This window comes from Heteronotia binoei, chromosome 12, assembly GCF_032191835.1.
Source record: "Heteronotia binoei isolate CCM8104 ecotype False Entrance Well chromosome 12, APGP_CSIRO_Hbin_v1, whole genome shotgun sequence".
Taxonomy (NCBI): Eukaryota; Metazoa; Chordata; class Lepidosauria; order Squamata; family Gekkonidae; genus Heteronotia; species Heteronotia binoei.
In genome coordinates this window covers 17,748,093-17,760,430 of record NC_083234.1, presented here as the reverse complement: position 1 = coordinate 17,760,430, position 12,338 = coordinate 17,748,093, and the positions used below count along the sequence as shown (strand labels likewise).

The 12,338-nt window shown below is 48.3% G+C and overlaps 1 protein-coding gene across 4 annotated transcripts in view; it reads right to left on the bottom strand.

Annotated features, from left to right (window-relative positions):
- IGSF9B (immunoglobulin superfamily member 9B) overlaps positions 1–12,338 on the bottom strand; it is a 172,601-nt gene that overhangs the window by 19,635 nt on the left and 140,628 nt on the right. For 2 of the 4 annotated variants that reach the window (XM_060251220.1, XM_060251219.1), the window contains exons 18-19: positions 10,360–11,991; positions 7,941–7,986 (exon numbers count right to left, since the gene is read on the bottom strand). In XM_060251220.1, the coding sequence (XP_060107203.1) occupies positions 7,941–7,986; positions 10,360–11,991 (1,678 nt within the window). The remainder of the gene's footprint in view (positions 1–7,940; positions 7,987–10,359; positions 11,992–12,338) is intronic. The other 2 variants (XM_060251217.1, XM_060251218.1) reach the window with 1 other exon arrangement.

Sequence of the window (12,338 nt, the reverse complement as noted above, 5' to 3'; positions counted from 1 at the left end):
TTGGCCAGCTCTCCCCGCGTTCTTTGGGACAGGGCTGGAGAGCTGGCATCTGGGTTTGCTGCAGCCAGATCTGCAGAGCAGACCTTGAGCAGATTGCGTTTTGTGTGGCAGGGTTCATAGAGTAGATAGATGTATATAGTGCATTTGGGTCCTATAGAGATTCTCTGGTGTGAAGGTAGGTTTGGCTTTGGGTGCCCCAGGAATTGGACCCCCTGGCCCAATCTTTTTGGGACTTGGGGGGTTTGTAGAGGAGAGTCTCCTGCAAATTTGGGGGCTCTCCCTCAAACCCCCTCCCCTCCAGGCAGCTTCAAATATACCCTATTTGCCATTGATTTCAATGGCCCATAGGGTATAATGGGGCCGTATATTCGGAAATAGCCGCGCATCTACCGTAAATGCAGCTATTCAGACTACAGAATTCAGAAATATACGGGATTCTGTATTTTTCCCCCCCGTATACTTCCGAATCCGTGTACTACCAAATTGGTGTTTTTTGCACATCCCTAGTTGTGATCTGGGGGGGGTGGTGGGGGGTGGGCTCCCTCTGGGAATCCTACCCCCCCAGGGAAAGTGCATGCGCAATACATAGCCTCTCCTCTCCCGGTGTAGTGAACGCCGTGTGGTCACTGTCTGGCTATGCCTGGCAGATGGTCACTGCAATGGCCTCTCCTGCATTACTGCATCCGTAGCAACACCTTCTCGCTGGTCCCCCCCGTTTTCACAGAGTTTGCTACGTCATGGTGCGACCGAATTGTCCGGCGGTATAACCGGATGGGCAGGCTGGGCCCACCAACTTCGTCAGCCTAAGAGAAGGAAAACTCTAACATCAAACCCGGGCAGATAGAGCTCGTTAATGTAACACCTACCACCTGGAGGACTCACTGCCGGCGTCCCGGCTTACTGGGCCATGGCAGATGACCCCCAGGTGAAAGGGTGGAGCCAGTACCGCGCACACTGCGCTTCACCTAAAAAATTCCTCTGCGCAGGCCTGAAGGGCATATCCACACACACAACCCACACCAACCCTAAATCAGACTTTTCCCTGCAGCCGCTGTGGCCGGACCTGCCTGTCCCACATTGGTCTTGTCAGCCACCAGCGAGCCTGCAGCAAACGTGGACTATTGCACCCTTCTTAAATCTTCGTTCGCGAAGCCAAGCCGAGAGTTGTGATCTGCCCTGAGCCCATTATGGAAAAGGGCAGAATATAAGCCCACTAAATAAATAAAATAAATAAAAGTAAAATATCCAGTGCCAACCTCTGCAAATGTTCCATGAATTGCACATCAAGGTCCAAAATGAACTCTGATCCCAGATTCAGTTGAGCACTCTGACAGTAAGTTGTTCCTGAGCCATCAAGTCTGCAAGTGTCCCATGTAGGTGACGGCAAGGCTACATACAGTAAGAGAAGACTGGTACGGCAACTCACAACTCTCAAGGCCCTTCCTAGAGCATTGAGCTCCAAGAAGAGAAGAAGAAACACCTAGAAGAAATTTGTGGTTTCTGTCTGGAATGGTGGAACAATGCCTTTGAATATCAACAGCAACACTGAGTTTGGAGCTCTGCAAGCTTGCTATAGCAGCTCACTATGAGTTATTACTTCTTTGTGTCCTCTTTTTGGGCTGCAGGTTGGAACAACAGAGGAAGAAAGGAAAGGGAAGACTGTAGAGTCTTTGCCCAATGATGTGATAATGCATCAAAAGAAGATTCTGGAAAGAAGGATGCAATGGGCATGGTTTTCCCAACACACTGGATTCCAGCCTCTCAGATCTGCAGGCTTCTTGGAGCAAAGAGACCACTTTCCTTTACATAGGGCTGACAGCTTCTGTACTGGTGTAGTGTTGTTATATAGCAACTTTGCAAGGTGACACAATGAAAATTGCCAGAAATGACAAGGAGCCCAATCCCCTCCCGTCCCCCAAGCATACAGCTACTGCCGCAGCAGCACCACCACCAGCAGTGCAAATGACATAAGAGGGAAGCTGATAAAGAGCAGGGCACACACCAGAGAAAGGCATCCTTTCTAGAAGTTTGCGGGACAGCACAATTTGTCTACACAACAGATTTTCACCATGCGGACCAGAAAGGGATGGAACAAGGGAGAGGGAGAGGGAAACATGTTGGGTCAGGAAGAAAGGGAAAAGAATGTGGGAGGAGAAGGAAGGAAAATAGGAGAAAGAATAACAATGGAACCAGAAGTGAGAAAATAAAGACAAAGCAAAAAATAATAATAATAATAATAATATATTTATTAAAAAAATATAAAAGAGAAAAGCACTCAGACAAGAGGACTTATAACTTCTCCAAGCCAGAGCGAGTGTGAAATGCATGCAGAGGACCAGCACATGGACAGCCTTTAAAGGGGAAAACTGTTTTCTTCCAAAAAAAGACAGACAAGTCCTCATACTCCAAAGAAATATACCAGAGTGCTGGGCACATAGGAGTCCTTGCCCTCCTCACCCCCACACTTCTCTAAGGCTTTGAACCGAAGGTGCTGTCCCACTTAAGGGAAGAGCACGTAAGACAAAGTACAGCAGTAAAACACTGTGAGACGTTGGCGAACATGTCGAGTGACTTTTGGGTTTCCCGCTGCAGTTATGTGACAAATGCTAGGAACTTCCTACTTAAAACAGATACGCACAACCAACAGAATACACGCAGGGATATCATAGGTATATATTGTGATTCAGCCATGAGCACAAGAAAAACACATGGGACCATGGCTTACTGGCAGAGCACATGGAAGGTGTCAGGTTCAGCACCAGTTCAAGTATCTAAGGTAGCAAGACCCTTCCTTGCATGTGACTCTGGAGAACCACAGCCAGGCAGAACAGATGCTGCTGAGCTAGATGGCTGATGGTCGGACCTCAGACAAGGCAACTTCAGCTTATGTTCACACAATGTGGTACTCAATGCTGAATTTAGTTTCTTGATAATCCCAGCTTTCGGGGGGGGGGGCTTATGGCTGTGAAGGTATTGTGAATGAGGGGAAATACCTCTTGACATTTCAGCAGCTGAGTAAGATATCCCGTGATGGGGTGTGCGGGAGAGTCAATGCTCCATAGCTTCTGCAAAATAGGGGAAATGCTGACTCAATCACATAATTCATACAGGGTGGTTGCAGTCAGCACTTTCAAGGTGGCTGTAGAAGGAGGCCATTTTAACAGAGGGAAAGTGATTTGGCTTCATGTTTAAACCAAGCCTACCCTAATTAGAACCGACACCGCTCATCAGCCTGGTCTAGCAACCTGCCAGCCGCCTGCCAACCACTTGCAGTTTTGCCATTTCAACGCCAAAACATAGGGAGGGTCACCAGATTTTCTGCAGACCACCATGTGTGTAGGCCACCACTGGTGTAGTAGCATTAGACTAGCACTGTGTTTGAATCCCCACTCCTGCCATGGAAGTTCACTGGGTGACCTTGAGCCAGTCATACTCTCTCAGCCTAACATATCTCGTAGAGTTGTTGTGAGGATAAAATGGAGCAGAATGATGTGAGCTACTCTGGGTCCCCGTTGGGGGTGCTGCTGGTGCTGCTGCTGCTACTAACACTACTACTACTACTAATAATAATAATAATATTTTGCAAGCCTGTGTTGAAATCCTTCTCATAGTCCTAGGCAAATAAAATCTTTTTGGCACTGGATAAAATATCAGGCACAGCTAGCAATGCCCTCAAATGCCTATGGAAGACTACCACATTTGTATGACTTGGGGGGGGGGGAGAGAATCCATTTAGACTCCCATAGCTGTGCTAGTCACATTGATCTACGACACAAGCCTCGTAATCTACATCTGCCTCCATGTTTATTACTCCATAAAATAAGAAGGCAGTGGGCGACTCTTACTGGCCTGGCTATAAAGCTATCACAAGTCTTTACTCACTGACAACTTTACAAGTGCAACTCATAAAGCAATCACTTGCTCTGTTTTTTATGGGATCCCTTGTTTAAAAAGCAGGATGAACTGTTTATTATCTCCTGTTTGGCAGAACAACCCCATTCCCTCTAGTTTAAGGAGACCCTTCTAGCAAATCAAAGTTGTATGCCATAAATCAGGGCTTGCACAGCTGGTGACCCTTTATGAACCCACCAAGGGTTTGACAAAAATCCATTTTTGTTGCCAGACTGGGACTACAGAAACAGAGCAGGTTGTGAAGCACCTGGTAGCTGCTATACAATGCCAGTAGACTGGGGTTAGCTTAATGGATCACAAGTCGTGCAGATCTGTACCCCAGTTTATGTGTCAGTGGCTTAGAAAAGGGCAACCAAAATTAATTAAGGATTGGAGCACCTTCCTTTTGAGGAAAAGTTAAAGAATATGGGACATTTTCATTTAGAAAAAAATTATAATTGGGGACAGGGAGATGACATAGCTTTTGAAAAGTCTATTGTAAAACTAGAATTCAAGGACTCTCACTGAAGTTGATGGACAGTTAATACAGGCCCTGACAAAAGAAAGTACTTCTATTTAATTTATGAAACTCACTGACACAACAAGTGGGCTGACTCACTGATGTCTTTCTTGAAAATCCCAACCTAGGCAAATTTATTTATTTATTTCATTAGATTTGTATCCCGCCCTCCCCGTATAAGCTCAGGGTGGCTTGTAAAGCAGGTCTATCAATGGCTATTAGCCTTGATGGTTAAATGGAACCTCCAAGTTCAGAGGGAGTGAACCTCTTAAAAATTAGCTACTGTGGAGATAACAAGATGGAGAGGCCTCTGTGCCCTGCTTGTAGGCCTTCCAGGGACATCTGGTTGGCCACTGTGTGAAACAGGATATTGGACTGGATAGACTTTTGGCCTGGTGCAGCAGAGATCTTCCAAGTTTCAAAATCAAATACATTTTAGTGGCTCCTGCCCCTCCAAATATGTCAACTTGGAGCACTGTTTGGGAGCTGGAAGGAATTATGCTCTTTAAGTCACAGAATTTCTCTACAGCAATATGGCTTGGTGAAATGCAACTTAGGACTCCCATTCCCCAGCAGCCTGATTGCAACTATTAATAAAATAAGGTTAACACCAAGCCTTACAACAACATCAAGCAGGTATGCAATGACCCTCGTCTTAAGCAGTGATTTGCTATTGCATTATATAGTCTGATTTGGGCTGGTTCACACATAACATGTCCACTCATTCCAGTTTTCATCACTTGATGGAGGATGTGAAGAATACACATATGAAGGTTTTCTGTTTGTAGCAGGAACTCCTTTGCATATTAGGCCAAACACCCCTGATGTAACCTCAACGAGCTTACAGTAGGACTGACTACATTAGGGGTGTGTGGCCTAATATGCAAAGGAGTTCCTGCTACAAAAAAAGCCCTGCATATATACAAATCAACCCAACAGGTTTGACTGGTTTTCCTACTACAAATCTTTACTTTTACATTCAGGAAGATGCTGAGCTTGTGAATGATTTAATCAGTGTTGAGACTGGGAGTCTTCCGAAACCTGAAAGACTCCCCCCTCCTCTAAATGCAAGATCTGAAAAAGCACCAAGAAAGAAAAAGATTTCCCTCAACTACTTCTGTCAAAAGGACTGGAAAAGCAGAACTAAAATGGTCGGAAAGAAAATCCCTCAAAAAGAGACAGAGCTGGCAATATATATATATATTTTTAAAAGGTAGTTCCCTGTACAAGCACCAGTCATTTTCGACTCTGGGGTGACGTTGTTTTCACAATGTTTACACGGCAGACTTTTTACGGGGTGGTTTGACATTGCTTTCCCCAGTCATCTACACTTTCCCCCCTGCAGGCTGGGTCCTCATTTGACCGACCTCGGAAGGACGGAAGGCTGAGTCAACCTGAGCCAGCTACCTGAACCAGCTTCGGCTGGGATCGAACTCAGGTCGTGAGCAGAGGGCTCCGACTGCAGTACTGCAGCTTTACCACTCTGTGCCACTCTATCACCTATTACTCAATACTTCTTTCCAGGGGGGGGGGGGGGTTTAGCAGGAACTCCTTTGAACTTTAGGCCACACACACACCCTGGTGTAGCCTATCCTCCAAGAGTTTACAAGGCTCTTTTTCCAGGGCCTACTGTAGGCTCTTGGACGATTGGCTACATCAGAGGTGTGTGGCCTAACATGCAAAGGAGTTCCAGCTACAAAAAAGGCCCTGCTTCTACCTGACCAGTGGTGGCTCTACAAGGAGTGCCATGTAAGGTTGCCACAACTGGTGCCACCCTCTGTCAGGGCGTTTTCGCACTGACCTTAATCAGCAGCGACGCCCCTCTTCACTGTGCAGGATCGGCGCGGATTTCGCACTAATTGCCGCGGAGCACCCAGAAGAGCCGGAAAGTCCCGCGGCTTTTGCGGCGCAAACGGAAACCGCCAAAAACCAGTTTCCATTTGCGCCGCAAAAGCCGCGGGACTTTCCGGCTCTTCTGGGTGCTCCGCGGCAATTAGTGCGAAATCCGCGCCGATCCTGCGTGGTGAAGAGGGGGTCGCTGCCGATTAAGGTCAGTGCGAAAACGCCCTCAGTGTCTCTCATTGTGCTCACCTCAGACCCAGAAAAACCAATGCCCTCCTCCTTCTCTGGACATCTTTAAAGGCTGGAAGCAAGCCACACATGCCAAGTACAGCTTCCAGAATTATCATGGAAGTTCAGGAAGCCTTACAGGTCTTGCATTGCTTGCCCTGCTGTCTTGGGGATCAAGGAGGGAAGGAGTATTAGCTTCTTCTGCAGTGGGAAGTTGCCATGATAGGGCAAGGCAGTCATAATAATGATAACGGGGGCAAGGAATAAATGGTGGCTACAGTCCCTGCCCCAGGCTACCATCCGATTTCTGCCATTCTCCACCTAGATGCAGAAAACAAGCATTTCCACTGCTCTCTAATCCCCTAACCCCATGACCCCAGTGTGTTTTTATAAGTTCATCATGTTCCGATAGCCAAGAGGAATCTTCATGAGAATCTACGATGTTTTGTCCTAAAATACAGTTCAAACAAGCAGAAGACTGGTCAGTAACACTGTTTCTACTGCAACACTTCAGAAGAATTCAGTCTTGTAATCCCCCAACTACAGTCTGAAGTGGCACATTCCTGGAATGGTTCAAACATCCAACATATTCCTCCCCCCTCCACACATGGAGGTTACTTGGACATGAGCTGAGACACTGACAAAGGCTTCTTTAATCCCTCCCTATCTGGTTGCACCTTGGTACATGTGCAGGAGTCAGATGCTGGTGCGCATCTGGAGAACTCAGCCAAAGCACTTGTTGGAGTTCATGGCTTGGCACACAGGTGTGCCTAAGAGACCTATGCAGACAGAAAAAAACATACAGTGCGCAAAGTACATAGGAAATGTCTTGAGATCAATGAGTCACCAGAAGCTAGATAGAAAGCCCTTGAGGCACCAGTTGTCTATTCCTACTCAATACAAAGGAAGAAAGGAACTTGTAAAGGACCTTCCTGCAAAGTTAGTATTGAAACGCATAAACCCAACCTGACTGGCTATACCAGGGGTAGCCAAACTGTGACTGGGGAGTCACATGGCTCTTTCACACATATTGTGTGGCTGTCAAAACCCCCAACACCCCATCAGCTGGCTTGGAAAATGCATTTAAAGTTAAAGTTGCTTTCTTTCTACTTCTGCCTCCCCCTCTATTCTTTCCTTTCCTTCCTTCCCTTGTGGCTCTCAAACATCTGACATTCATGTCTTCCAGCTCTCAAACACCTGACACTTATTCTAGTATCCTATTCCAAACATCCCAAGCAAGAGATCTGAGTTACTGCAGAATGGGGAAACCCAAAAGCCACAGAGGCTGAGCGTGCAAAGGTTTGTCTTGGATTTTGTAATAACTTATTCCCCTTTAAAGGAAAAAAAAATATGTGTGTGTGTTGTTGAAAAAGCCCCTGTGATATTCCCTCCCAAGCCCCTCTCCCCAACCGCGGCCCACAGTCCCAGCACCATCCTTTCAGACATCGATCACCCTTACCTATTGAGCTGAGGAGTGGCTTGTCTCGACAACACTGCCCAGATAGCTGAGATTAATCAAAAACAAAGCAGTTATAAACACCCGCAAGGAGCCAAGCTCCACAAGACATCAGCACGTCAAAAGGAAAAAAAAAAAGAAAGAAAAAGAAGAGAGAGGAGGGGAAAAAAACTCCAAAAAGGAAGAGTGAGGGAAGGGGGCAAGAAGACCAAACACAAAAACAAACAATGCTGGAGAAAAAGAAATGCCAGGGAGAAACAAAGAAAGGACAAAGAAAGCGAATGGAAGGCATAGTTCGCAGTGTAAACAACGGAAAGGTCGCCTCACACAAAGGACAGAAATATACTACAGACTGGGCTGCTTGAATGGTGATTTCCCCTTCTCAGGGTATCTGTGGAGCCACAGTTCTGAGCTGAGAACTGAGGCTGACCTTTTCATTAAGTTGGATGAAGTGATCTAACTGGTGGGGGGGGAGGGAAGAGACATATTTCATAGTACCATGAAAGAGCAGCAACTCAGAGATGATTTGATTCATTATTATTTTGGGCTTTCCCCCAAGGGGGCACTATTTGGCTGGGAGGGAAGGGCTAGGAGTCTCTAACAAACAATAGTCAGCATCTCATCAAACTCGGGGGGGTGGGGGCAGCCATGAAAGTCGCTAGCACAGAACCTACTATAGATCTGTAGCATACACGTGCCCTATATTCTGAAGTATCCCTATATATGAGCATATGAAGAATCCATTAGGTTGATGATCTCTCTCTTGCTCTCTAGACAATGTTCCTTCTAAGCTGCCGAGTCTTGTGAGCAGAAATGATACTTTGTGAGCTCCAGGCATTAAAGTTGTGAGCTCCTGCATACATTAATTTGCTCTAGGGCCATTTTTTCCTGAGCTGAGACAAAAAATGCATGAGCTGGAGGCTAAAAAATTGTGAACTAGCTCACACTAACTCAGCTTAGAGGGAACACCGGATATGACACATTTCATGGATTTTAATCTAGGCATCTATAGAGGTTGTTTGGATGTTGTTAGCGTTACAATCTTCTAAACCCCTAAAGTGCAAAGATGCCCTGCTTGTCCTGTCTCCTAAAATCAGCACCCACTTATGCTGAATGGGTTTCTAAATGGCTTAAGATCTTCCAGGTACCAGACAGTGTTGGGGGGGGGGGGCAGTACACGGTGAGAAGCCTGTCTCCCACATTGTGTCTCCATGCCACACCTTCTCCTACAGTGATCCAAGCCACCAGCACTTACTCATGCACTAGACCAACCACGCATGCTAACATACCGCTCTCCTTTCTCACCTTCTAAAAGTTCCCCTCTTTTCCCCTCCAGTGTAGTTTATCTTCACCTGCCTACCTCAAGCAATTAAATGAAGGATTCCACAAGGCCGGGGATCGAGGGTGGGGTGGGGGGGGGGGTACGAGCATCACTATATGGAAAACAAAAAAATTTGTTCCAACGAAGACAAAGTGATGGAAGGAGAGCATGGCCTACCGGTGCTGAGAAAGACAGAGGCGGGGAGGTGGGAGAGAAGGAAGAGACAGTAAGAAAGAGACGCTTTGCCTGGTGCAACCCTGGTACCTGGAAAACAAGCTGCTGGAGATAAGAGCAGCTGCAATCTCTTGCATGGACAGGATCCGAGCATGCTGACAGCCTCCTGATTTGACTTCTGTGTGTTTGGGGTGGTTTGTTTGTTTTTTCCTCTCCTGACAAGCTGATCGTGTGGGCTAATGTCTCGTTCTCTCTCCTGGCCCAAGTCTCGGGGGCTGCAGCACCCCTTTTGGAGATGATTTGCGGTAAAAGGCAGCTTGGGTGGCCACGTTTCGTTCACGGCTGATGACAAACCCGCTCGGGGGGGAAGGGATGTGAAGAAGGCAAAGAGTGGACCAAAGGCCTTACTGTCCCAGGAAAGCAAGCAGCCAGGAACTAGAAGAGGAAAATACTGGTAATTTCTCGGGTCACTTGCCCAGCAGGGGGAGGAGAGAAAAAAGAGACCCGAACTTGTAACTTTACACAGTCAAACCCTCTTCATTCATCCCGGCACACAAATCCCAAAACCAGAATAAACCTGAATTTTTATTTCTTGCGAGGGCAGAAGTGGACTCTCGAGCTTCAGAATGACACACAATCACAAACAAGCCAAAACCAAATAGGGCACTCAGTTAATCTAACCTACCAAGGTGAGCAGTAAAGATATGGGGGAGGGGGCCAATGGGACCTGGCCCAATTCAACGGGAAGGAACCTTCTCAATGCCAGCTGGAGCTCATCTCCAAAAAGGATGCTGCAGCGTGCCTAAGAAAACTCTATGAAAGTTGATGATGGCAGGGGAAGAGCTCATGGGGAGGGCAGGGGGCAGGTGAAGTGGGAAGGGAAAGGAGGGCTAGGTTAAAGGGAGCAGGAGATTTCTGTGCACTTACCCTGAACTGGTTGTCGGTGTCGGCTCTGGCCTAAGAACCTCCTCCCCGCCCCTCCTTGGTGACGGAATTGGCCCGAAGACATCCATTGGCTCTACAGGCAGGGAGGGGCACTGAGTGGGAGGGTAACCAGTGGCCAACGAGGTGAAAGCCATGGCAGGACGGAAGCTGGGGCTCCCTCCTCGGCTGCTCGGGGCAGGAGATCCTGTTGATGGAGTGGACTTGCGAGAGAAGCTGACCGCTGCCGGAGGCTGTAGGGTGATTTCAGACATTTCCGCCTGCTGGATGAGGCCTGGCCGTGGTCTGGCACGTGCTGTCAGCTCTGGGGAGCTGTTGCGGGAGCTGAGGGGGCTTTGGGTCAAGGGGGAAAGCCTTGAAGGTTGTAGCACCACCTGATGTAAACTGGGCTCGGCCCTCCTGACTTGCCGAGGGCTGGGCCGAGGTCTAGGTTGGGGGTCATACCACCTGGTATCCAGGCCGAATGTGCTTGTGCCACTGTGGCTGACTGGCTCAGAGGGCCCGTGGTAAGGCAACACAGGTATGCCCATGCCTTGACTGGTATGTCTTAGCTGCCCTTGGCTCGCCATTGGTTGCATAGGTTTGTCCTGCCATTTGATGGCGGTGGGCACAGAGGGTTGGCTCCTGCTTGGTGACTTGCCAGTCCAACTCTTTGGTGCCTCCAGGGCCAGAATGCCAGGGTAGGACGCAGGGACCTGGAGAGAGGAAGGTGGCGGTCCTCTAGGAAGACTGGCCTTTGGCTGCATGCTCTCAACCACTTCGCACTGGTGGAACTGGTGAGGAAACATGATGGGCGAAGACTCTAGACCACTGAAAGGGAACTCAGACCTGCCCCACAGTTCAGGAGACCGTCCCCCTGTTGGAGTCTGAGTCAGGGGCAGCGTGCTGTTGGAAGCATTTTCTCCATTCTCCTCTGGGATAGTAGGATGTCCAAAGGGGCCTTCAGGGTGCAGAGGGGGAGAGGACATGACAGAACTGAGAGGGCTGACTTCTGGCATGTAGAAAGGTGGAGGATCCATCTCCCCCGGGCTGCTGCTGCTGAGGTAACCATAGTATGGGCCATGGTGGAACGGCCTGGGAGCCGGAGGCCTAGCCTGTCCAGTGGCTTGGAGGCGGCTCTCCAGGGCACCTGTCCCCTCTATGCCCCGATGGAATCTGGGACTGTATGCTGGTGGCTGAAGATAAGACTCCTGGCTGGAGGAGAGAGGTGTCAATTGGGACTTGAGGGCTGTCACAGAGGAGGGCATCACTGGGTCATCGTTTTCTTCATCTGACTGACGGAACTCTGGATACATGTCTGTCTCTTCCACGAAGGGGAAGCCCTCTATCCGGCGGGTCTTGAGCGAAGGCTCCATTTCTGATGGGTCCATGACAAAACGGCCATCAGGCCCACGGCTGATGAGCTCAATAGGGGTGGTCGCCTCAGCTTCTGCCTCAGCCTTGGAAACGCTGTATTTCTTACTGCTGATGGCCCGCTTGGTCTTCTTGTAAAGAGACAGCTCCTTCTCCTTGCTGGGGCTCAGCATACGCTTGGCCGGTGGGCCTTGATCATCAGAAGACTCTGATGGGGGCCGAAGCGTGCGGATGCTCTCAGGGCTCACCTTGCCAGAGGACAACCTGGACCACAGAAATGACAAAAACGGTGGGTGGGTCATGGAGTGGGAATCAAGTTCTGAGATCGGGAACTGGACCGAGACAAAAAACTGGACCTCTTTAATGGTGTGTAAAAAGAATGAATGAACCTTAGAAGAGAAATATCAAAATCATGTTAGGATGGATTTCCCAATCAGTTCTTTCCCCTTAGCCCTGACTGATGTACATAAGAAGCTACCCTATACTGAGTTAGGCCACTGGTTCATCTAGTTCAGTATTCTCTTCTTAGATAGTAGTGGTTCTCTAGCTTCTCATCCAAAAGTCTTTCTCTAAACCTCCCTACCCTCCTCAGTGGTCAATATATAAAATGG